The sequence below is a fragment of the Vombatus ursinus genome, unplaced genomic scaffold, assembly GCF_900497805.2.
Source record: "Vombatus ursinus unplaced genomic scaffold, bare-nosed wombat genome assembly UNPS02005459.1, whole genome shotgun sequence".
Taxonomy (NCBI): domain Eukaryota; kingdom Metazoa; phylum Chordata; class Mammalia; order Diprotodontia; family Vombatidae; genus Vombatus; species Vombatus ursinus.
In genome coordinates, this window is record NW_020945237.1 from 13,914,459 (window position 1) to 13,940,925 (window position 26,467).

The 26,467-nt window shown below is 38.0% G+C and overlaps 1 protein-coding gene and 1 non-coding gene across 3 annotated transcripts in view; both read left to right on the forward strand.

Annotated features, from left to right (window-relative positions):
- Positions 1-26,467, forward strand: part of SPAG6 (sperm associated antigen 6) — an 86,758-nt gene that overhangs the window by 14,662 nt on the left and 45,629 nt on the right. For both annotated transcript variants that reach the window (XM_027847871.1, XM_027847870.1), the window contains 2 exons: positions 15,541-15,707; positions 18,842-19,025. In XM_027847871.1, coding sequence (XP_027703672.1) covers positions 15,541-15,707; positions 18,842-19,025 — 351 coding nt within the window. The remainder of the gene's footprint in view (positions 1-15,540; positions 15,708-18,841; positions 19,026-26,467) is intronic.
- Positions 9,645-9,749, forward strand: LOC114032618. The gene has a single exon (XR_003567853.1). It is a non-coding gene; the product is annotated as a U6 spliceosomal RNA (small nuclear RNA).

Consider the following 26,467-nt stretch of genomic DNA (forward strand, 5'->3'; position numbering starts at 1 on the left):
TACAGAATGTTGCCTGTATACATAATAATTTTCTAGACTGTTGAAAGGCTGTCATTGGGGAAGTCTTTGGCTTACCTATTCACTGCTTTGTTGTGATGGACTTTAGGGCATCTGTGTGACATCTCACAATCTGATCAGAACCCTGGGTGGGCCTAGAAAGAACCTGAACTTCTGGGACCCTCTGAAATAGAGTCATGATTGGATTGGACTTGTGGAACAACGGAGGACTATAGGTCCACTGTCTTCCATATCCATCCTTATTGTAATACATCCTTACTGTAATCGTAGGTACCCTTAAACTGAGTTCTGGGGGGATGGGAACATCCTACAGTCTGGCGTGTCCCTGATTGTATATTTGGTACAGAAATGCAACCAGTTTCCTGGAAGTACTCTTAGCAGACTAAATGAATATTCAGTGATAGTTTAATTGAATGATACGTGATGGTAGAAATCACTTCCTGAACAGATGCCAAAGTAAGTGAAAACATATATTATTAAGAAATCTGTTTTAAAGACAGGATTAAATAAATAACAAAAATAACAGAGAGTGTTGTATGTACATGCTCGCAATGTCAAGAAGCAAATATTTTTCAAGCAACCTGCTGTATGAATAGGGTACACTTTCTAAGTACTTATGTTAGAATGTTTAGCGTGCTATCCCCAAATAGCTCCTAACATCCTAATATCATCATTTTAACCAGAAATTTATTAAACATTGCCATTTGTCCAGCATCTTAAAGTTTAGAGTTTTTTCTTTAGTCCATTCTATGAGCTTGGTAGTGTTAAGTGATGTTTTGAAAAAGGGAAAAAAAACAACCAAAAGGTAATACTGGAATTTCTGATAGCTTGAGCAAATGTAGCAGTTGTGGCCATAATAATATCATCCCTGGGCACTGGAGAAAGTCCACTTGTGGGCTAGAGGCTCTTCACATCTGCTCTGAAAAGAAGTCAAGAGAAGATATACAGTTTTGCAAACCATGCCATCTTTTCACTTTAAAAAGAGAGCAGAGATAACTTACAAAGACATGTTGCTAAATTCTATCACTGTTACAAAACCAGCTGCCATATAATGTATGGCATACCTAAACATGCAAACACAGACATAATGCATTGCATTGATTTTGTCAGTATCTTCTCACATGAATGGCTTGGCTTGGAGTGGCACTTATTTAGTGACTGTAATTCACATTCACACACACACACACACACACACACATCTAGAGTCCTGAGTTATTAATTCAATTTGAGGTAGAATTTATTTCCTTAGTCAAAGCATTTGTATAAGTGCCTAGTGTGTGTGTGTTCAACATTGGGCTAAGTTCTGTGGAGATAAAGAGCATGGATATGATTAAATCTCTTCAGGACAATAAAACCACATATGTTGGCTTGCTACTAATTTTTATCTTCTTTTTTATTAATTTATTTTTAGTTTTCAACAATCGCTTCCATACACTTTTGAGTTTTAAATTTTTCTCCCCCTCCCTTCTATTTTCCTCCCCAAGATGGCATGCAATCTGATATAGGCTCTACATACACATTCCTATTAAACATATTTTCACATTAGTCATGTTGTAAGGAAGAATTAGAGCCAATAGGAGGAACCACAAGAAAAAGGAAAAAAAGAAAACAGAGGAAATAAAAGCAAATAGTATGCTTCGATCTGCATTCAAACTCCATAGTTCTTTCTCTGGATGTGGATAGCATTTTCCATCAAGAGACTTTTGGGGATCCTTGTATTGCTGAGAAGAGCTAAGTCTATCAAAGTTAATCACCACACAATGTGACTGTTACTGGGTACAGTGTTCCCCTGGTTCTGTTCACTTCACTCAGCATCAGTCCATACAAGTCTTTCCAGATTTTTCTGAAGTCCGCAATTTTTATCTTCTTTTACTCAATCCCTTAGGAGGAGCAGGGAAGTGGAGGGAGAGCGTCCTTCTAGGATGAGAGTTTTTTTAGTCTTCAAGACTATTTCAAGGATCCAGCATTTCATCTGTGTGGATGCTCCCTTGCCCTTTGCAGACTACAATTGTCTAAACTTTAGTCGACATACAATCACGGACTTTAATCTCAGTATTTTTGTTATTGTTAAGTCATTTCAGTCCTGTCTGATTCTTTGTGACCTCATTTGGGATTTTCTTGGCAAACACACTGGAGTGGTTGGCCATTTCCTTCTCCAGCTCATTTTACAGATGAGGAAACTGAGGCAGACAGGGTTAAGTGACTTGCCTAGGATCACACAGCTAGAAAGTCTCAGAGGTCCAATTCAAACTCAGGGAAAATGGATCTTTCTGATTCCAAGCCCAGTGCTCTATCCACTGCACCACCTAGCTGCCTTTCAGTATTTTAAAGGACCTCTACTAAAGGTCATTTAGGCCAACTCTTTCTGGAATAGGAATTCTCTTAGAAAAAAATTCTGGCAAGTGGTTATTCAGTCTTTGTTGGAAGACTTCCAGTGACAGGAAATTTATAATCTCTCATTCCACTTTGGGGCAGTTCCATAAGGAAGTTTTTCCTTACACAAAGCCAATAGCTGCCTCCCTGTTCCTTGTACCCATTGTTCCTGGCTCTTCCCTTTGAGGCAACACAGGTCAGGTCTAATCCCTCTTTATGAGCCAGCCCTTCAAATACTTGAAGATAGCTGTTGTGTCCTTTACCTAAGACATAACTTCTCCAAATTAAACACCCCAGGTTCCTTCAATCAAATAAAAGGCACTTATCAAGCACCTACTATGTACCAGACTCTTTGCTATGTGCTGGGGCTAGCACGCAGAGATGCTAAAAATGAACAGTTGCTGCTCTCAAGGACCTAGTTGATATTCTATTATGCTCATATATCATAGTTTCTAACCTTCCATTATCCTAGAGAAGTGGAGTGGAAAAAATGCTGTACTCAGGGTCAGTAGACTTGTGTTTATATTTTGCTACTAACATTACTTACTTTCTGTGGGACTATGGGTAAGCCAATCAGTTTCCTCAGCTTTATGATGGGTATAACATTATTTGCAGTGCCCAACGGAAGAGTCCATTATGAGTCCAAAAAGACCGTATCCCTACTTTGCACTTCATCAGTTTGCCAATGTTCTTCTGGAAACAGGGTGCCTGGAACTGATGTGTTGATGCCCTTAAGGTGATACTGGGTACTAGGACAGAGTTAGGCAGACTGCATGATACATAATAATCAGAAAATAAATAAACCTCAAAAAAAAAACCAGAAAAAAAATCTCAAAAGAGTAGCTGAAAGAAGGCCTCATCAGCTAACACATTATTAGTAAACAACACCTTGGCAGTCCTTATCAGCAACCATGTTATTAGCAAACAACACCTTGGAGGAGATTAACAGATAGCTGAGAGCAAGAAAATAAAGGCTAGAAATGCTTGGGAAGTGCGGTAAGGAGAGCTGGGAAGGGGAAGGGGAGGGATTTTATCATCAGGAAGTAAAAAAAGGAGGGTGTTAATAAGAGAAGTGGGAAAGCATGAAAGACAAAGTCTTTCCTATTTTATAATTTTGTATGAGGCTGTGACTCTTATGAGTCAAAAACTGATGAACCCACAGCAATCTAAAGAGAATGACACAGATTATAAATAACGTAGGGATTCAGAGAAGGGAACTGATATAAGCAGACAAGAGAATGGAGGAGGCCTTACCCAGCTGGACCTTGAAGGCTAGGGGTGGGATTTGGATAGAAGAGCGGATAAAAACAGACATTTCAGTCTGAGGGAACAGGCACATGGAAGCTAACATCTGAGGTATCTATGAATTCTTTGTAATGAGAGAGAAATGAGGAGTCACCTTTTCAAGATAGATTAGAAGAATTGTGATGCCATTGAAATGAACAGAGAGAGGCAGGATGACTTCGTAGGAAAGGTCCAGGACTCAGAGTCAGGGAAATGAAGAAGATGAACTCCATGGTGACCAGGTTCCTCTGAAGTTGAGAAGGGAGCCAGTTCTAGACACATTGAACAGAATACAATGTCTCACAACTGGTCAACTAAGTCAAAATTCCATGTAGACAATTGGAAACAGAGAACTAGAGTGTAGGTGAGTCCTCAGTCATAGAAAAAGAAGAAATCTTAAGTACAAAAGGATATAATTGAGTGGCCGAGCTAAATTAGGATAAGGCTATTATAGAGGGAAGACTATGGGTTTAAATACAAGCCCCAAATTAAGGAGTCAAGAAGAGGAACTATCAAAGCAAAGAGAAGAGAGATGAAAAGAGTTTCAGGTACAAAAAGTCAAAGAAAAGTAAGGAAAACAAGGACTAAAATGCTTTGGGATGACTTCTAGTCATTAGTGACCTTGAAAGGGTAGTTTCATAGTAGTTTTGGAGGCAGAAGTACAATATTTTGCAGTAGGTTAAGAAGAAAGTGGAGGAATAGAGAGGAATATTATGGATGTGTACTGGTCTAAGGAGTTTGAGAGTGAAAGCTGGGGGGTAAATTGGAGGGTAGCTAAATAGGGATAGAGCACTGGGCTAGGAATCAGGAAGACTCGTCCATATGAGTTCAAATCTAGCCTCAGACACTTACCAGTTGTGTGACCCTGGGCAAGTCACTGAACCCTATTTGCCTCAGTTTCCCCATATGTAAAATGAGCTGGAGAAGGAAATGGTAAACCGCTCCAGTAGCTTTGCCAACAAAATCCCCAAAATGGGATCTCGGAAAGTTGTCAACAACAACACAAAGCTAAGGAAGACAGTGAGGTTAATGAAAGGGACTTTTTTTTTTTTTGGCAAGGCAATCAGGGTTAAATGACTCACCCAGGGTCACACAGCTAGTAAGCGTCAAGTATCTGAGGTCAGATTTGAACTCAGGTCCTCCTGACTCCAAACCCAGAGCTCTATCCACTATGCCACCTGGTTGCCCCTGAAAGGTTTGTTGTTTTTGAAGATAAGGCCATATTCATATTTCAAAGTAATGGAGGAGAAATTGAAAACATTAAAGAAAGAGAGGATAAGGGTGAAAGGGAGATCTCTTTAAATGTAATGGGGTGTGGGAGTGGTTTCAAAACAAAGGAGAAAAAAGTCTATTGGATATGGATGAACAATTCAGTCAATAAGCATTTATTAAGCACCATACTATGTGCCAGACACTATGCTAAGTGCTGGGGATACAAGGAAAGGTAAACACACACACACAAACACACACACACACACACACACACACACACACACGCACACCCCTAAACAGTGCCTGCTCTCAAGAAGTTCACAAATGTACTGTTTTCTCTCAGACATCAAAGAATTACCTACAAGCTGCCACCTAAATTACCTTGGTGTGCTCATGGTATGTCCCTGTAATGAAAACCTGGGAATAAAAATAAGAAAACCCTTCATTTTTAAAATGGACTTAATTAAGTCTGACTTAAGATAAATGGATACATCTATAGGAGGCAGTACAGGATAGTGGAAAGGGTATTACATCTGGAGGCAGGAGTGACTGGATTTGGAGCTCTTGCCTAACACTTAAGGGCGATATGATTATATGCAGTCCACTTAATCTCTTTAACCTTCCATTTCCTCATCTGTATAATGGGTGAAATAACACCTCCAGTTACCTACTTCATTGTTGTTATGACAACCCTGTGGGATCATGTATATAAATCTCAAAGGGCTTCATAAAGGTTGGCTATTATTATTTATTATCAAGACTCTTTATTATTGTTATTTTTAAATGTGTGATAATGTGATCAATATGCTTAAAATAGAAGCATTTTCAATAGTATTTGACTATGATCAAATCTATTCATTGCCAGTAAAACATTTATTGAGCATCATTGAGCATAGAATAATGTTCATAGAATTGTTTTGGTCTGATAGAATTATTTTTAGTTTCCTATCTTTATTAAGATATCAAATGAGTAGATAGAGTTCTTGCCCTCAGGCAGGTTACAGTATTTTCAAATGAGAAAAATGGCTAATTGATCAAAAGGAAAATAATGGAAGGAATTTTATATCGTTGAATTGTCCTTGTGTCTTCAGCTTTTTCTTTTTGTCCTCTTTTCGAGTGTAACACATTCTTATTCGTTGTGGGAGGCAGGCAGCTATAGAATCATATGAGAGTTAAAGCCTCAGGCTGCTTCTGTTGATTAATCAGGGGAAAAGAATAATGCTGTCTTCCTTCTATATAGAACTTTGAGTTTACAATGTACTTTCACACGCATTGTCTCATTTCATCTTTATAAGGACACCACGGGTTAGGCAATGCAGGGATTATTATTATGGTTTTGTAAGAATAGTGTCTACATTGCTACTTCTCAGAAGGAGGTGAGGCTGGAAAGGAAAGCTAAGGAAGACAACGAATTTTCTTTAACTGTTACAGAAAAAAGGAGAAGCAAAAAAGGAATAGGATCACTGCCGAGGTGAATAGGAAAATGATAATTGCCATCATAAGGTAGAGATGCTCAGAGGGATACTGTAATACAATTTACATAGATTTTAACTGAGCATTTGATAAAGTCCCTCATTCTCTTCTTGTCAAAAGGATGGTTAGAGGTGGCCAAAATGAGCTAGATTTGGAGCTAGTTGACCGACTGGACCCAATGAGTAATCATTAATTGTTCAAGGTCAACTTGGAAGAAAGTCTCCAATGGAGCGCCCCAAGAATCTCTGTTTGGCCCTCCTGGGTAGGCATGGTGGGAGGCAACAATAGAAAGAGGCCTCAATTTGGCATCAGAATATCTGAATTTGAATCCTTGTTCGGTTTGTTATTCTACCTGTGTAACCTTGGGCAAGTCATTTAATCTAGAGTTATTTACTGTTTCTAGGACTCAATTACTCGTCTGTAAAATGAGACCATTGGACTAGATGACCTCCAGGGTTCCTTCTAACTCGAGATCTATGATATTATGATCCCATAGAGTCAAGATCCAAAAAGACCTTGACAGTTTATATTGAACATCGGGCTAAACTGAACAAGATGAAAATTAAATGAGAAAAACATTAAAAGTCTTTCATTAAAAAAATAACTTTGTAAATTCAAAATGAGGAAGGTGTGGCTAGAAGCAGTTCATCTAAAAAAAAAGGTCTGAGTTTTTTTTTAAGGTATATTGCACACTCAATATGATTAACAGTGTGACAGCAGTCAAAGAAACTACAGTTATCCCTTTCACATCGCGATTTTCCCCATCGAAATTTCGATACATCGAGGGTTGGCATAAGAAATTAAATGGGAATTTTTGGGGAGTTTTGCAGAATGACATGCAAATGACACACAAAGACCAGCAGATCACATAGAAAAAGTTTAGAAATTCAGAAATATTCAAGAAATTAAAAAATATGTATAGTATTGTATAATATCAAAATATTTTGTCTTTTAGTGTCCTAATAATTCAGATTTTTTCTCTGGTAACAAGGGAGGGCCAAAACATTTTACTTCAATTTTCCAGATCATGGGGGGGGTGCCATACCCCTAACCCCCTCAATATGGAATGGATAACTGTAATTCTACCCCAAGCTGAACTAAAAAAAAAAAAAAAAAAAACCAAAACAAAGCAACCAGGAACAAGTATCTTGCTGTCCTCTGCCCTTGTCTGACCACCTCTGGAGTACTGTGTTCAGTTTGAAGCACCATATTTTAGGAAGGGAATCAAGTTAGAGCATGCCCGGAAGAAGATAACCAGAATGGGAAAGGGTCTCCTGCTACACAAGGATGACTTGAAAGAACTAGGGATGTTAAACCTGGAGAATAGCCATTTTATGGTGGGGGTGGGATAGGGCATAATTGCTTTCTTCCAGTATTTGAAGGGTCATTGCCAGAAGGAACAATAGAGTTCTTTTGCTTGGGCCCAGAGAGCAGAACTAGGAGCCATGAGTGGAAATCATTGACACAGATCTAACCTTACTATGTGGAAACACCTCCTAACAATTAGGATTCTCCAAAAGTGGAATGAGCTCCCTCATTAGGTAGTGAATTTCCCTTCATTGGCAATCTTTGAGAAAAGTCTAGATGACCATTTGTTAGCTGTGTTGGAGAAGGAATTCATTTTAAGGTATGAATTGGACTAGATGTTCATTGAGATCCATGGCAACTCTGAAATGTTATGATTTCAATCCCTATTAAACTGAGGATTTTTTTTCTTTTCTTTTCTTTTCCTTTCTTTTATTTTTATTATGACTCACCTTAATTACATAAATAGAACATGGCAGAGCCAGGATTAGGATTCAGGTCTCCTGACTCCTTATTCCACACCCTTTCTGCCATACCAGGGCTTCTGAACAGTAAAGGGTACATTGTTGGATTGGAAAAGGTGAGATATTATAAAGCCTTGTGAGATGGCTTATAAAAAGGCCTAGAGATGAAATCTATGAGCAGAGGCTGCTGCTGATGCAGAGGGTTGCCTGGCTATAGAAATAGACAAATAAATACATAATAACAAAGTTTCCTTCTCATTTTGAAATCTCTAAATTTCTTTTTTAAAAATGATTTTATTGATGCTTTTTTTCTTTAAATCACTGTAGTTAAACTCCCCTTCCCCCACACCCATTGAACTCTCCTCCATGACAAAAACAATTAAACAAAAATATCTGATACAAAAATCTTAGGTGACAACATATACAGTATTTTGCCCTTCACTGTGAGGAAAGAAGTGTATTTCCTTATCTCTTCTCCAGGACTTCATTGGTTTTTTCATTATTTGGAGTTCAGCTTTTTTTTAAAAAAATATTATTACAAAGCACTAGATGGAAAAATCTGGAAGTTATGCTTATTTCAAAGTTGTCTTATGATATGGAAATAGATGGAGACTAGTCTTTTAGTTATTAAAAGATGTGATTTGATCCTCTGCATAGTAGGTTATTAAAAATTATCTGATTCTAAATTTTTTAAAAGCATCTCTGAAATAAGAAATAGAATTAAAAAGGGGGGGGGGCATATTCAGTTGACATTTGGAGACTTTATATACAGATCTTTCCATGATTCTTCCCTCCTGTCTCTGCTTCTGATTTTCTGGACTGTGCCTCAGGTACAGTCTTCCCCTAGAACTTCCCTCAACATCTGGGGCTTCTTCACCCTGGAACATCCCTCCACTATGCCAAGTCTTTCTCCCATTGGTGAGTTCTTCCTGGGGACTCCATTTTGTGAAGGGTCCCAGATCAACTAACCTTAATTCCCTTCATGGTTCTGCTTCTGACTTTGGACTTTGACACTACATCTCCACTGGTGTACCTTGTCTCCTGCCTCCCTTGTCTCCTGCCTCCCACTTTTCAGCTCCCTTTGGCGTGTTATCTCCCACCATTAGAATGTAAGCTCCTTGAGGGTAAGGACTGTCTTCTTGCTTGGATTTGTATTGCCAGTGCTTAGCACAGTCAGTGCCTGGCACATATTAAGTATGTAATAAATACTGTTGCCTTACAAATGGTTGTTACCTTGCTTTCCCCCCTTTCCTCATTCTTATTTACATCCAATGCAATAGTATTCTACTATATTCATGAATTGAAGTTGGTTCAGCCATTCATGAATTGAGGGGCATCCACTATGTTTACATTTTTTGTTTGCCACCACACACTGTTCTTCCCATTTAATCATACTAAAACTCACCAAACATACATGCCTTGTATGTATAAAGAACTGGGCTAGGTTCTAGGGATAAAAAGATTTGAGTAACAATTAGATTCCACCTTCAAAGAATTTGCTTTTATAAGGCTGGAGTTTTTGCTTTGGTGGTACCTATTTTAAAATTGAAATAATGGAGAGAAGATTAGCATGGCTTCTAAGTAAGGATGTCACAAGTTTTTGGAGCATTTCACATTTTTCTTTACAGAAATATAGGAAGACAGAAGACAGAGAAAGACATTGATTATAATTGGGCCATGCCAATATAAAAGAAATGATGGTAACCACCTGAATTAATTTACATATTTACCACAAAGGATTTTTCTTTTTTCTTTTTGGGCAATGGGGTTAAGTGACTTGCCCAGGGTCACACAGCTAGTAAGTGTTATGTGTCGGAGATCGGATTTGAACTCAGGTCCTCCTGAATCCAGGGCCTGTACTCTATCCACTGCACCACCTAGCTGCCCCCTACAAAGGGTTTTTCTATAGAGAATTAGACCAAAAAATAAGAAAATTTATTTTAAGAGGTCTAAAATATCTAAGGAAATAATAAAAAATAAGGTAAGAGTGATAAAAATTTAGCACTTTCAGACTTCAAATTATATGGCAGTAATCATCAAAACTATTTAGCTAAAAAAATTGGTGAACACAGTAGTTAAGCAAGAGTCAGATGTAATTTAAATCAGTAATAACAGTGTTCAATAAATCCCAAAGTGTTAACTGCTGACAGAAAGCATCCCTTATTTGATAAGAATTGGAGCTTATTTTTGCAAAAAAAAAAAAAAAAAGGTTTAGACCAGCATATTACACCATCTACCACAATAAGTTTCAAGTGCAAAAACAATTTAAATAAGAAAGGTCATATTATAAAAGCAATTAGAGGAGCATAAGGAGAATGTTCAGGAATTCTTAGCTAAATAATAGAAGTGATCATAAAAGAGAAAATAAACAATTTCTACTATACAAAAGTAAGAACAAAGTTAATGAAGCAAGTATAGAAAGGGGAGTTTTCAATTAAGAAAAAATATTTGCATTGAATATGTCTGATAAAAGTCTGGTATCCAAAAAATATCGTGCACTAACACAAATACAGAGTGTTCCAGAAGTCTTAGTGCAGTTTTAAGTTTTAATAACTAAGATTTTTGGGAATGTCTGCAATATCTAAGGGTAGAGATGAAAACCCTTACTTATGATTCAGAGGGACCAGAGTTTTTTTATTGATTCAGTCAATCAAAGGTATAAATAAAGTGGGAGTTTGTGCTTTATCATTGGATAAAATCAGATGATATGACACACGGGATGTGGGGCTTCTTTGAAAACCAAAACAAAAGCAAAAACAGATACCTCAGGGCCTTTGTATATTCCAGTATTCCTCGAGGGCATGAATTGAGTGGTAGTGAAGGGAACTGCCCTAGAAAAGAGGATTGTGTGAGCTCTAGCTCGGTCTCTCTCTGTCTCTGTCTCTGTCTCTCTCCCTTTGTCTCTGTCTGTCTCTTCTGTCTTTATGTTTCTCTGTCTCTGTCTCTGTGTCTCTGTCTCTGTGTCTTTGTCTCTGTGTCTCTGTCTCCCTTTGTCTCTGTCTGTCTCTCTCTTCTGCCTTTCTGTTTCTCTGTCTCTGTCTCTGTGTCTCTGTCTCTGTCTCTCTCCCTCTTTCTTTCCTTTTCTCCCAAAGGACAATCTTATGCATCTAGAAGAAAGGTCAGAAGATCTGAACTTCCCATTGGTAACAGTGTACCTTTAGCAGCAGTGACTGATGGCAGGGGACACACACTGAGAACAAAGAAATCCACCCAGGGAAGGCAACTTACGGCACTGACCATCAGAGACCAGCAGAAAGCTATATCTAAGGGAAGAATGAGGGCTCCTCAAGGGAAGAAAAGGATTTCTAATAAATGAGAGCTGAGAGTTACCCCCTTGGACATTTTGTTGTTCAGTCATTTTAGCTGTGTCTGACTCTTTGTGACCCCATTTGGGATTTTCTTGACCAAGATACTAGAGGGGTTTGACATTTCCTTCTCCAACTCATTTACAGATGAGGAACCCAGGCAAATGGGGTGAAGTGACTTGCCCAGGGTCACACAGCTAATAAGTGTCTGAGTTAGATTTGAACTCAGGAAGATGTCTCCTTGACTTCAGGCCTGGCACTCTATGGATTATGGTGCCATCTAGCCGCCCGCCTTGGGCAAAGGAGCTCTCTAAGCTTGAGTCTACTTCCTCACCTGTGTGTAATTGTCTGAGAATATCTCGGACCTTTGAGAGATTGTTTTGTACCAACTGTTTTTATTTCGCCACTTTAATAAATACCAGTTTCTAGAAGCTAATTGACCCTGACTGGCTAATTGATAATCACTGAGGAGCACACAGACGGATATGAATGATGGTGCCAGAAAACTTACTAGGGTTACCTCACAGAGCTCTGAGGGGAGAAATAGTTGACCTTGCCCAACCAGTTAATGTTCCTCACTGGGAGCTCTCTGTATCAATTAGATCAAAGGTCCTGTCAATCTCTTACATTCTCTCTCTCCCTTTTTTTCTCCCTCTCCTTCTGCTTCTCCTTTTTCTTTCTCTATCCCTCTCCCTCTCATTCTCCAATGAAGAAAGAGTTAAAGGATATATTTACCAAGAAGTTGATCATAATCTCCCTGAGGGCATGCATTGTGTTTCTGTGCATCCTTGAATCTCTGGTGCCTGGTTCAGGTATTTTATAAATATTTGTTGAGATCAATTGGGAGGATGGTGGTGTTATCCATGGAAATAGAAAAGGTAAGGGGAAAGCCAAGTTTCAGGAAGAAGATGGCATTTGAACATGTTGAGCAAGGTGATGGCAGTATTCTTAATAACCACATGAATAATAACAGAATCATGAAGTTTTAGACCTGGAAGGCACCTTATTGGTAGTCTGGTTGTGTTATTGGTGAGGAGATTGAAATCCACACAGGTAGAGTGATTTGTTTTAATCATATAGCTACAGGAACTGGATCTCATACTCACTCCCGGGCAGTGTTTTCCCATAGTACTCTGGTGCCTCCTCCCATACCCTAATAGCTCATAGATTTGTTTGTAGCAAAGCCACTTACTTTCATTAGAACTTCTTAGTGTCTGTCACAAGTCTTTTTGAACTGTATGGCTAGCTGAACTTTAGTCAAAAGTGAATACTGATTCTAAAGTACATATTTGTCTTTTAGATTTTAAGAGCCTTTTTTTGCGGGGGGTATGTGTCAATATATCAAATTCAGCAATTACAAATAAAAACTTTCACATCACAATAATAAAAAGTTCCAAAGTACCCAGAATATATTTATATTATCTCAATATATAGATACATATGTATATATAGAGATGTATATCTTTTGACTACATACACACACACACAATCTTAATTGCTATTGTGTTCCAATTATAGCATTAGTACACTCAGGGGAATATTGTAAGAATGAACATTTATTTCATGTTAGTTACTCTTATAATTGCTTTGCAGTTTTCCTAGCTAACATTAGTTTGATGGCAATAACTAATTGTTATCTACGGTGTGTCAAAAAAAAAATCAGATACCCTAGAGAGCTAATGTTATTTTAATTTTTTATATTAGATTTCATAAACTTTAGAATCCCATGTTGAAATTTTTATGGGTGGCTAGGTGGTGTAGTGGATAGTCAGGACAATCCAAGTTCAAATTGGGCCTCAGGTACTTATTAATTGTGTGACCTTGAGCAAGTCACTTAACCTCAGTTTTCTCATTTGTAAAATGGGGATGTTGATAGTATTTACCTTCTCATGATGTTGTGAATATAAAAGAACAGTTATAAAATGTTCAGCGCCATATCTGGCATGTAGTGTTATATAAATGTTAGGTACTGTTATTAACTAGTTGCCATTTATGGTATATTTTAAAATATCAAATATCCTAAACAGTTAATATAATTTGCATTTTTTGGATTGTATTTCATGAATTGTGGAATCCCATGTTGAGATTTTTATGATTACGTATATTTGTATTTTTGTTAACATGTAATATACTTATAATGGTCTATGTGGTATATGATGATAAAAATAAATTAATGTTTTTGGGGGATTATCTTAACTTCAGATTTCTCAACTTTGAAAGGTTTAAATCTATAAGTTGGAATAAAGTAGCCATATAATTGCAGAGGCAGCCTTGAACTTATACCTGAGTTTGCATTCTAGCTCTGCTGTGAGTTTTGTAGTTGTGGTCATGTCATTTCTCTCCTATAGGCCTAGTTTCCTTATTTGTAAAATGAAGGAATTGGCTTCTAAAGTTTATTCCTATGCTACTATGATTACTTCATATAATATACAGACACAGAGATCTAAAGTTGTTTTTCTAAAGTTATTTTCAATTATGTAACAAACATGCAGTCCTTCATATATGAAAATGAAACTGTATGTGTTTTGAGCTGATATTCTGGAAGTGGTGATAGGTTTACTTCAAACCATCAACATCCTTTTCCTTTGATCTCCTTGTGACTGTGCAGACAGTCTGTGACTTCAGAACAGCCTGTGGGGAGGTCATTCTGAAAATGGTGGCCACATTCACACCAGGATCTAAGTAAGTGAGAGAAACAAGATATAAAAATCACATATTAAGGATTAATTTCATGAAGTAGTGAAATAAATAGAAATCATGTAAATAGTAGCTACGTCTTTCATCCATACAAACATGAATCTGAGATACAGCTATCTTTTTGCTTGGACTATTCCATATACATAGAATAGTCTTGCCACCGTCTCCTCTTGCTAAAACTTCTCTCCCCTTCAAGACCTAGTTCAGGAGTTATTTTCTCCATGAAACTTTTCCTTATCTTTTTAGGTGGCAGTGACCTCTCTTCAAATTTTTGTTTGGACGTTGGTTTAACTTCTCACATCTGCATTGTACTATGGTTATTTGGAATGTGTCTAATCCTTACCCTACACCCAAATATATTATAGACAACTTGGAGGGAGAATTTGTCATATTTCATTTTTATGTCTTAGGACCTAAGATAGTGCTTTCATATATAGTAGGCTTCATATATAATAATTGAATCAGAGTGTAAGGAATTTGTTAAGTTGAGAGGATGATGGTGTAATCAATGGAAATAGAATTCTTTATGAACAGAGATAACAGCAACCTATTTGCAAAAATGTTAAGAAGACAAGCTAATATATGTAGCTGAAAATATTGTAATGATAAAATGTTAATTAATAATTTCCCAGGTTCCCTTCTCTCCCAAAGCAACACACATTGTTTTACACCAATCAATTAAATATTTATTGAATGAATGCTTAGTATGTGCCCAGCATTATCCTAGGTGCTATGTGGAATACAAAATAAGTTAAGACCTGTTTTTTCCCCCAGAAGGATATTAAAAACTGTTGGAGAAAAATAACACTAACAGACAAGACAATTAGAGTACAATGTAAGTAAGTATATAATTAGGGTCTAATTGTGTGGTACAGACCAAGAGTGTTGTAGAGAATCAGAGAACGTACTGATGAGCGTAGGTTGGAGTACTGACTTCCATTCACATAGCTACTTAAGGGTTACAAAACCTCTCTCTCACAACAGCATATGAAGTAGGCAGTATAAATCCTATTTTCACTATTTTACAGATAAGGAAACTGAGACTCAAGGAGGAAGTGTTTTGCCTGTGATCATACGGCTAGTACTAAGTCTAGTATAATGGACAGTTTGTTCTGGATTGGGGAGGGGCAGTGAGGCCGGATTTGAGCTGGGCTTTGGAAGACAGGCAGGACTTGGGAAGGGTGGGCTGGAAGGAGGTTTGGTTCACTTTCTTATTCTAAGAGGCTATAATTCCACTAAGATAGGGCGAGTTAGAAGGTTGAAAATAGTCATTAGTTTTCAGTGGATATTCACTAAATTTTTTTAATTCAAAAAAGGGGTGTCTCTTTCTATTATGGGATAACATATAAAAAGATTGTTTTTTGTTGATGTTGTGAATTCTCATTCCCTCCTTTCCCAATGTAACTCAGGTGTAATGTCTTTGCTGAGGCCACTTCTCTTGGACGTTGTCCCGACTATTCAGCAGACTGCTGCCCTGGCTCTTGGGAGACTGGCTAATTACAATGATGACCTGGCAGAGGCTGTGGTAAAGGGAGACATTCTTCCACAGCTCGTTTATTCATTGGCTGAACAGAACGTAAGGACTGTTAATTTTCAAATAAGCAATGTATACCTATGTTAAGGCCACCAGGTCCTGTTTACGAAGGGTCCAAGTGCATATGGAAAATGAGTTGATGAAAGTTGGAGGGTATTAGAATTCTTAGGTCACCACCACTTAGCCTTCTCTTCTCGGGACTGTTAGTAATTGTCCTTAAGCATATGAAGGGTCATCGACTGGAGGATGGGGAGTCGTTTTTCTCCATTACCGTTGAGTGTTGTGAGGAAATGGTTTTAAATTGCTGTAGGAAGTTAGTGAAGTAGAACTTCCTGAGAGTGAGCAGTGAAAAAAATGACTTTGACTGAGGGTATTGGAAGGCTCGGAGTAATCACGTGTTGTGGCTGGGGAGCACGAAGTGTAGTTAAAGTAGTCACCAGGGTCATCGAGGTAGGGGAAAAGAGGCAACCAGAAGGGAGGAGATATCACAGAATGGCGGCCACACATGCACAGAGTTGGGGAAGAGGGTGTCTGTTTTTCATATATGGGCATCCTCCTTCCAGCCTATCCTTCACTAGTAACAATGGCAGGCTTATTTGCTGATGGTGTAGAAGAGAGTCCCAGGCCTAAAACGGAGGATTACATGATAGTGCCCCCTCTTTTTCCAATCTTCTCCCTATGTGTCTCAGGATCACTGTGAGGTCCCAGCATCCTGGTCTCCGTAACAGTGGAGGGCTTTCCCATGCATGATGCTCTGATTTGTTGGACTCTTTTTTTCCTGCTTTTTTGATGAGGCAATCCAGGTTAAGTGACTTGCCCAGGATCACAGCAAGTGTCATGTGTCTGAGACTGATACATGCTCTTAAGCATGATTACAGAGCTAAGGAATCATTTTCCTCAGGTATTTTTAAGAGTTGATCCCCATTTGTCTGAAATGGTTTTGATGAAATATGACTTCTAAATATAGATGAAATGATCTCTGAAGGGTGTTTTGTCTCTTTTAATTCCCCCATACATGGGAGAGGAAGGGCAAAAGAGGTTTAATTTATTATATTGGTTATCATTGTATCACCCAAATTTGCCAAGTTAGAAATAAGGGGAGAAAAATCAGAAGTGAAAAACAAAAATATCATCTATCACTGTCTTCCATTTTGTTCAAACTCTGTGGCATTTCTGAGGGACTCTATTTCCCCCAGTTCTATTTCAGAGGGAAATTTTGTGTAAAAGGGGCCAAAGGGGAAATTAAGAATGTTGGGAAAGGAAAGAAATAAAGAAGGGGATGAGGTAGAATAGTTGTGTGGGCATTTCAGGTGTAATTGTGTGCTTCTCTGTTTTGAAAATTGTCAACTGCAGGATACTGTCAATTGAAACCAAATGAACTGATTCTCATGCTATGAAATGTATCTTCAATTCTCACTTTTCAAGTTGTTAGAAACTAAACAATGTTCTTCTATTTAAAGTTTTTTTTAAAAAAAGTCCTAAATATGTATTCCACTAAAGAACAAGAATTCTTCCATTTGCAACCAAATACACCTTAAATGTAACATTTTGTCATGCAATTAATACCATTAAATATAATCATCTAGGGAATTGATATGGAAAATTATCAATACCAACACTCCATAACACATATCAGAACATTTTTGTTTACATATTTCTTGCTACCAGTGTGTCAAGAAAGGGTCACAAAGAGTCCTACACAACTGAAAAATGACTGAACGGCAAAAATCTGAAGATACTTGTAATATACACATTTCTCATTTTTAATTTCATATCTATATTTTTTAGATAAATTCAACTTTAGGTAAATGGCAATATTTCCATGCACTTTAATCTAGAAACATTTAGCCATTATAAAAATTACAGAAACTTTAAATCTATAATAAGGTTGTAATTCACCTTTGTCCATAGGAAGGAAATAAAATACTATCATTATTATCAGTACTTTTTATGATACCAAGGATTGTTTTCTAATGAAATATTATCTTCTCTACCAGTTTTCATTTTTTAATAAAAATATTTAAATGTATATTTTTCTAATTTCGTTCTAGTCTGTATTTCTCAGTTGAAGGCTACCTTTATGAATAAATATTTATGAAAAATATTTATGAAAAGAAAATATTCATAGATTCCAAGTCATAAGAGAAAAGGCAGGACTATTTTTAAAAAGAATTGCTGGGGCAGCTAGGTGGCACAGTGGATAGAGCACCGGACCTGGATTCAGGAGAACCTGAGTTCAAATCCGGCCTCAGACACATAACACTTACTAGCTGTGTGACCCAGGGCAAGTCACTTAACCCCATTGCCTAAGCAAATAAAAACAAACAAACAAAAAAAAGAATTGCTTTAAGTCATTTGGGTATCTTTTCTTTCTTTGTAAAAAAAAAAACAGTTTTAGCAAAGGAAAATAATAGTTCTACCTCATTCTCTAAGCAATTTAATGGTAGAAGGTATAAGATGGGATTTAAAGGTTTAAAATATGGTTGTAAAGTTCAGAGGATTATTGATTTAGAACTGTGAGGTCATTGAGTCAAACCCCCTGACTTTACAGATGTGGAAACTGAGCCTCAAAGCTCATAAATGACTTGCCCAAGGTCATATAGGAAGTAAATAACAGAGTCAAGATTTAAACCTAGGTTCTCTGACTCCCAATTCTGTGTTTGTTTCACTGTACTGCCCTGTGTTCTCTCATATTTATTTGGTTGAATATGTTGACAGTTCACCTGCGAGATGATGGTTTTTTCAGATCATGTGGGAGCACCAGGAAGGTTAGTGTGATACCAATGAAAGGCTTATCATACTCTGGAAGATTGAGGGCAAGCAAAGGGAACTCATTAACATCAGTTCACATAGTTTATCTGCACATGCAAGCGATCTGTTAATTTCTTCTTATATTCTTCAGATAAATATAATCTCATTATTTTATTGAAATGTTGGGAATACATTTTATGTCACAATCCATTTGCAATAAAACACAAACTTAAAAAGTAAGAAGAAAAACATTTTTTCCTTCTGTTATTGACCAAGGCTAGCTTTAGTTGAAAAAATTTTAATATGTTTGAAATTATTTTGCATACTACTTCTATTTGCAGCATTGAAAAGTAAATTCACTGTCTTATTTTTATGTGTCCTAATAAGAAATTCTAGTAAAAATATATTTATTTACATTCCCTTAGCGTTTCTACAAGAAAGCAGCTGCATTTGTGTTAAGAGCAGTTGGCAAGCATTCTCCTCAGTTAGCTCAAGCAATAGTTGACTGTGGAGCATTGGATACATTGGTCATATGCTTGGAAGATTTTGACCCTGGAGTAAAGGAAGCGGCAGCCTGGGCACTTGGGTATATTGCAAGACATAACGGAGGTAATGAAATCCTTTTTTTTAAAAAAAGATGATTTGTTGTGTAACTAGAATTGGTTTGGTTAATGTTGAGTCAACCAATTGGTAATAATATTGCTATTTTATTATTTATTTACACATAATAATGTATCATATGGGGGCAGCTAGGTGGTACAGTGGATAGAATGCCAGGACTGGAATTGGGAAGACTCATCTTCTTGAGTTCAAATCAGGTCTCAGATGCTTACTAGCTGTGTGAACCTGGGCTAGTCACTTAACCCTATTTGCCTCAGTTTCCTCATCTGTAAAAAAAAGCTGGAGAAGGAAATGACAATCTGTTCTAGTATCTTGGCCAAGAAAACCCCAGAATGGGGTCACAAAGTCTGACATGACTAAAAATGACTGAATAACAATAAGGAATCATATAGTTGCATCATGCATTTCAGTCCTTATGTCAGCAAAAGTGCTTTTGGTGGGTGTAGGGGTAAGGGTAAAGGATGGGGAAGAAATAGAGATACTATTCAAAGTTGTTGATTTGTAGGATGACTTACAATGAGGATTTTATCTATTTGGCATGTCACCAGGGGCTCTGAACTCTCAGTCACACTTACCCTATGCCTGGCAGCTGTAAAGAGGCACCCATTAGTCTTAATTAGTGCTTCTGAAAAATCCTAGAGGTTTAGGTTGTAGACATCATGACTCCAGTAGTATTAGCTACAAAGAGTAGGAGAAGGACCACTTTGGTGATCACTGTGAGCCACAATAGGTTCTTTACAAACAATTCATTCCAGATTAACTTCAGTTCTTTCATTTCTTTGACAAACATTTCATGAAAATGCCGTGAAAAAATATATTTGAAAAACTGATTCTAATTGTGACCATGTGGAACTGGCTAACTAATACCAGTTACTTGGATCAAGGGATCTAATGGTATACAATAAGACTTTGTTCTTTTGACCTATTACGTTCAATATTTTTATCAGTGATTTGGAAGAAATGGATAAATGGGCGCCCATCACATTTTCCAAGGACATTTAAATTAATTCAATTCAACTAACATTTATTAGGTGACTGTGTCAGTCATTGCGCTAAGTTATGGAGATATCAAAACAAAAATGAAATAGCCTGTCCTCAAGGAGCTTACATTCTATTGGGGGAGTAATACAACATTTGTATAGGCAAACAAATACAAAGTATGTACAGAGTAATTTTTAAGGAAAGACAGTGCTAATATCTGGCAATGGAGCGGGAATCAGGAAATCTCATCAATGGCACCTGATCTGTATTTTAAGGAAGCTCAAGATTCTAAGGAGTAAAGGTAAAAAGGGAATACATTTCAGACATGGGGATCACTTGTACATGAAGGCCCAACATGGGATTTTGCAAATGGAAAACAGCCATCAGGTAAGTTTGACTTTGTGCAAGGCAATAGGGTTAAAGAATACTGGAAAAGTAGGTGGGGCCAAATGGTGGAAAACTTTAAATGCCAGGCTAAGACCTTTCTATTTTATTCTGTAGGCAAATGAGGGAACCATTAGAGATTTTTGAGTAGAAGGGGAGTGGATTGATTGGATTTATGTATTAAGAATTTTATTTTGGGAGCAATGTGGAAGATGGGTTGTAGAGTGATGAGCCTGGAAGCGAGGAAAACGTAGGAAGCTATTGCAGTAGTCCAGGTAAGGATGTGTGCGTGGAATCACAATGGCGACTGGGAGACACTGTGGAGGTAGAATTGATTGAATATAAGCGGCAAAGGATAGGAGAGAATCAAAGTTGATCCCAAGTATGCAAACCTGAATGAAGGAAAGAGTGATGGAGCCATCAATAGAAGTAGAAAACTTTTGAGCAGGGATGATGGGTTTAGTGGAAAATGAGTTCTTCTTTAACTGTGTTTGGGGCAAGTGGGAGCTGTGTTGGAGATAGATTATCTTCTCATTGCCAACCTGAAGTATGGTCTGGGCTAGGGAAGGATAGTCAAGGGCCTAAAAAGGAAAATAAAAGCCATTTGACTTATGGCTCTCCTACCATTTGAGGGGTGGAGGAGTATCTCCTCTCTCATATCCCCACAGAGGATAGCGATTATCTACTCTTCCCCATAATGCCCAATTCCTTACTGATCTTGCTATTGAATTGGAGGGAGCAGATTGTGGGGCTACGAATGTTGAGCAGAGGACGTGGAGCTGGCAAGGATGTACTGAAAGATACAATATGCTGAATAACAATTTGGAATGACAATTAGAAGGATTTTGATGGCCGGAACAATAGGGCTGTATCCAATAGGTGAAGTGTGAAGTCCTGAATTTGTATGTAGTAAACCAAATGTGCAAGTATAAGATGAGAGAGACATGGCCAGACAGCCATTGTGTGAAAAAGATCTAGGAGTCTTAGTGGACTGCAAGCTCCACTTTTTTTGTGGAGCCAGCAATTTGATGTGGTAACCCAAAAAGCAACAGTGATCTTAGGCTGTATTAGTCAATAGTGAATAATCATTTATTAAGTAGTTACTTTGTGCCAGGCACTGTGCTTAGTCCTGGGGATAGAAAAAGAATAAAAAGATAATCTATGCCTTCAAAGAACTCACACTCTAATGCATTAGAAGAATCATAGTTCCAGGAAGAAGGATAAAGTTTAGAAAATAGTCTAGGAGTCTTAGTGGGTTGTAAGCTCAAACTGAGCCAGCAGTTTGATATGGTAGCCAAGAAAGGTTAAAAAAAAAAAAAGCAAATTTGAGCATGGGCTGAATTAGTACACGAATAGATCCTGAAACGAGGTAACAGTCCCATTGTACTCCGACCAGGTCATATCCTACTTGGGATCTAGTTCTGCATGCCACATTTTAGGAAGGCTGTTGGCAGGTTTAGAACAAAAAAAGTGCCACATAAAGATTGGTTGAGGGAACTGGTATGATTTAGCTTACAGAAAAGAGTTGGGGGTGGGGTGGGGAATAAAAAATGTTTAAGAATGGGTTTTGTCCTCGACAAGTGATTTGACTTATTCAGCTTGACCACAGAAGACAGAATTAAGGCTAATGAGTGGAAGTTACCTTAGTAACTTAATCTCCTTAAGATTAATTTTTGTTCAATACACAGTGAAGGATCCTAACAATCAAACCTTCCAAAAAAAAAAATGAAATGTTGCCTCCATAGAGAGTGAATTTCCTATCACTAGATGGTTTCAAGCAGAGTCTGCATGACCACTTGTTGCTCATTTAGATCAAATATATTGAGGGATCTTGACAGGGGGTACGTTAGGGTTGTGGTTATGGCAGCTCAAAAAACATGGAAGATTCTATAGTGTGTTTTGTATTTGTATGCTTACGGATCTTATCCCAAGCAGACTGCATTAAGTGTTTCAAAGTGTCATGCCAGAGAGCTTTGAGGGAAGGCAATCTCTGTAGTGCATAGTCAAAACACACAGATGCACCTTCAGGCAGGCACCCATTGGATGTAGAACCTTTCCATTTCTTCCCCTGTTGAGGTCTGAGGCTAAGTGATTACAGCTCATAAATAGGCTCTGTCTTAGAGATCCCATTCCAATTTCCCACTATAATCTGGCGCCCACATGGAATTCCCACTGTAATTTCAATATTTCACAGTAGTTAGGGGTCTGGGACCCAGAAGCTCCCAGAAGAGATTACTGCATAGATTTTTCAGAAGGCAAGGAAATTGTTATTCAGTAAGATAAAAAAGAGGACATCATTCACATTCACCCCAGCATGGATAGAGGATTTGCCTCCAAATAATCTGATTTCCTTCTTAATGGCTTTTCAAAAAGCAGGGGTGTGTGGATGTTGGTCTATGATGGGATATTTTATGCAGACCTTTCCACTTACTCATTACTAATAGCAAAAAGATGTTTGGATCCACAGCTATAAACACCACCAATATGGAAGGGGAGTGCTGACCAAATAAAGTTCATACCTACAGAAAATAAAGAATTAATGTGTATTGAACTGAATTGAGTAGAAAGACATAGGAAAAAAATAATAGAATAGGTAGACACTAAGCAGGGAAGTGTAATAATAAGTATTATCTAAAAGTCTTTCCCTTGAAGTTTGAAAAACAAACATTTTACAGTGACTTCTTTTTATAGGTCTCAAAGCATTTTGCAAGTAGCGAAAGGTAACATAAAATTGAAAATGAAAAATTCTGAATTTTATTTTCAGCATCATATGAGGTGTGCAAGTCATTAAGTCTAGGATTGAGTCACTAACTGTCAAGTGATATAATAATATGTGCTTTGTAAAAATATTCTAAAGATTAATCAGCCATTCTTTTAAGCTTACACCAACTCCCTGGGGAGAAGACAACAAAGGTGGTGGTAAGTATCTCTGTAGAGTAGGTGCTTCTCCCACAACTCAATAATTTTCCGATCTCCCTTTATTCTCCTAATCAACGTCCAAATTCCCTCTGGTTTCTATTAGTGCTCCTGCTTTAGGGAGAAGATGGCAGAGTGAGTGGACTGTCTTGGTTAGAAGTGAACTATGGGATAAAGGAAGTGTAAGAAATAATTAAGCTCTGGCTTTATAATTCTGGTTATAGCTGCTCCAGCCATTTTTGGGGATAGGAGCTCCAAAGGGACTGTGTCATGAAACGCCTTTGGCCTCTCTGGTGCTTCTGTCTTGGCAACCTCTCCACTATCTGGGTACTATTTATAGGCACAGCAGCTTTTGAGGGGGAGGGGAACTACATGGAACACTTCATATGTTCCTCTGTAGACTCTGGCGCTGGCTAGAGATGGAATTAGAAACAGGGGTGAGAAGAATAGCTTGGCCAGAGATGTGTGAAAAGATGTAGGACAATCAAAAAACTTCCATGTCAATGTTTTTCCACCTTTTGCTTTGAAAGATAGCTTGATCCACAGAGGAAGGCTGGAGTTGTGGTGGTTATCCCCTGGGTTATATCTATATAATATTTTGGGTCGGATTTTGCTAATGGATGTCATTGTCATATTATAGAGGAGAAAACTGAAATAAAATAGTGTGTTCTGGGTCACACTACAATTTATAATGAAACTATTTGGCAGGTTTTCAAGTCTTCCAAGATACTCTGTGTTTCCTTTCTAGTGTGAAAAGGAATGTCTAGTATTTTCTGATTCACTTTCTCTCTCTCAACCATTCTGAGTATCTGAAAATCCTGCTGAGTAATTCTGTTTCTAATTCCTGATGGTCGGTTTCCACATGTGAGAACACTCCTCACCTTACAGACAAATTTCAAAACACACTAAAATCCCATGAAGTATTAGAGATCAAATGGAAAATTACCATGTCAGTCAAATAGGAGTCAATAAAACAGGGAGATAACATTGGTATTTGCTGAATGTGGAGGGAAACAGTAGTGGAATGTTTTGAATATTTCTTATTGACTACGTTCTGAGCTCTTGGAATGGGGAGAGAAAGGGAGGAACTACCTACCTCTGCCCCAGGTCTACAGAGAAAAAAACCAGCATGGTGTAAGGAAAGTATTGAGTTTGACATTGGAGGACCTGGGTTTTAATCCTAGCTCTGCTACTTTCTACCTAAGTGACCCTGGGCAATTAACTTATGCTTTCTGATGTTGTACTCTTTGTGAAATGAGGAGGTTAGATTATAAGGATTTTCATAGCACTGGAATCATACAATCCTTGGAGATCAAGTACAATAGAATAGTTTATAAGGAAGAGCAACTTGAATCTTTTGCCATCTCCTAGAATGATGCACAAAGGAGAAGAATGGTACCACACATTCAAATTCCAAAGGCTTACATCAGATGGAAGAGGAAAGTGATAAGAAGAGAGAATGGAATGTTTTTCATCTTATCGTTAGTTGTTTTTCCTTCGTTTTTGAAGAGGACCAATGAAATCACAGGATGATGTTTTGACTCATGCATGAACTAGATTTAAGTGAGGCAGAGTTGCAAAAAGTTGTCAGCCTCACTTTCTCTTCCAGTTATTGAAGTCCAGTGGCAAGACAAAAAGTCAAGATGACTGGCAATGGCCTGGGATGCAGTGGATGACCTGGGCATCTTCGACGTCTGACCAAGCTCTAAGCTCCACAGCATCTGCTTCAGCCAGCTTCATGGCTGTTGGAACAAATTGTTCTCATCTGCCAGTTCCACCAGGGGAAGTCTTCATGTGCTTGGAATAGACACCCCTCTAGTTCACCAAAGGGGTTGAGGTCTTTTGGTTATCCTCAACCTGGTATAGCCGTCTGCTGAGACAGTTTACCAGGGTGTGGCTGCTGTACATGCTACAGCTTCTTCTTTTTTTTTTTTTTTTGGCTAGGCAATGGGGTTAAGTGACTTGCCCAGGGTCACACAGTTAGTAAGTGTTATGTGTCTGAGGCCGGATTTGAACTCAGGTCCTCCTGAATCCAGGGCCGGTGCTCTATCCACTGAGCCACCTAGCTGCCCCCCATGCTACAGCTTCTTGGAGCTACAGGCAAGAGTTGAGTGCCAGGTGGACACCAAAGTTGGATGAGCAACCCTGAAAGGGCTCAGCAGGTCCTTACACCAGAGGTGCTAGCCTCTTGAACACCCCATTTCTCAGAGGGACACAGGAATGAGTCTGGGCGTGGCTTTGACTATTTATACAGTACCTGCTTGTGCCAGACACTGTGCTAAGTACATTACAAATATGTTCTCATTGATCCTCACCATAACTCTGGAATGTAGATACTATTATCACCCCCATTTTACCATTGAGGAAACTGAAGCAAACAGTGAGGTTTCCTCAAGGTTAAGTGGCTTGTCCAGGATTGGAGTAGTGAGTGAGGCAATGAGAAAATAGAATAAGAGATTATGATCGATGGGAGAAGGAGGAGATTTCAGAGTTCAAGATCATAGTTTCAGGTGATTGTGGGGTCTATTATATAACCATCCCTGATGGGTGCATCAGATAAAATAGAAATAGGGGTGATGGTAGTAAGTGTCTGAGGCTGGATTTGAGCTCAGGTCTTTCTCATTCCAGGCCCAGTGAGCCTAGAAATTACTATCTTAATTGGTACAAGGAAGTATATTGTTGTTTTCCTTTACCTTTAGGCACACAAAAATATGAATTTTCTTTTTTATCTTGGGGCATATATAAATTTAAATGGCTAGGTATATATATATATATATGTATGTATGATTATACATATGCCACTATATCATAAAATTTTAAAACCAACCAAACCTAACCTTTGACATTGTTCATGTCTTCAGGGCTTTGATTTAGTTAAACTGACTACTTTTCCTCCTTCTAGTCTAGGTATTAATGACCAAGGATAAGTAAAACAGAAAGAAATTGTTCCTCCCATCCATCTTTTGGCACTGGGACAGAATTTACTGAGCTAAATGAGGTTTAAATTCAAGAGTAATTAATTAAAGCCTTTGGTGATACTCGGTGGCATTGCCCTCAGTGATTTTCAGAATTGTAAATGTACATATAAAGGCTTGTTGTGAATTTTTGGTATTTTCGGCATACTTTTGCTAGAGGTACTTCAATGAGAT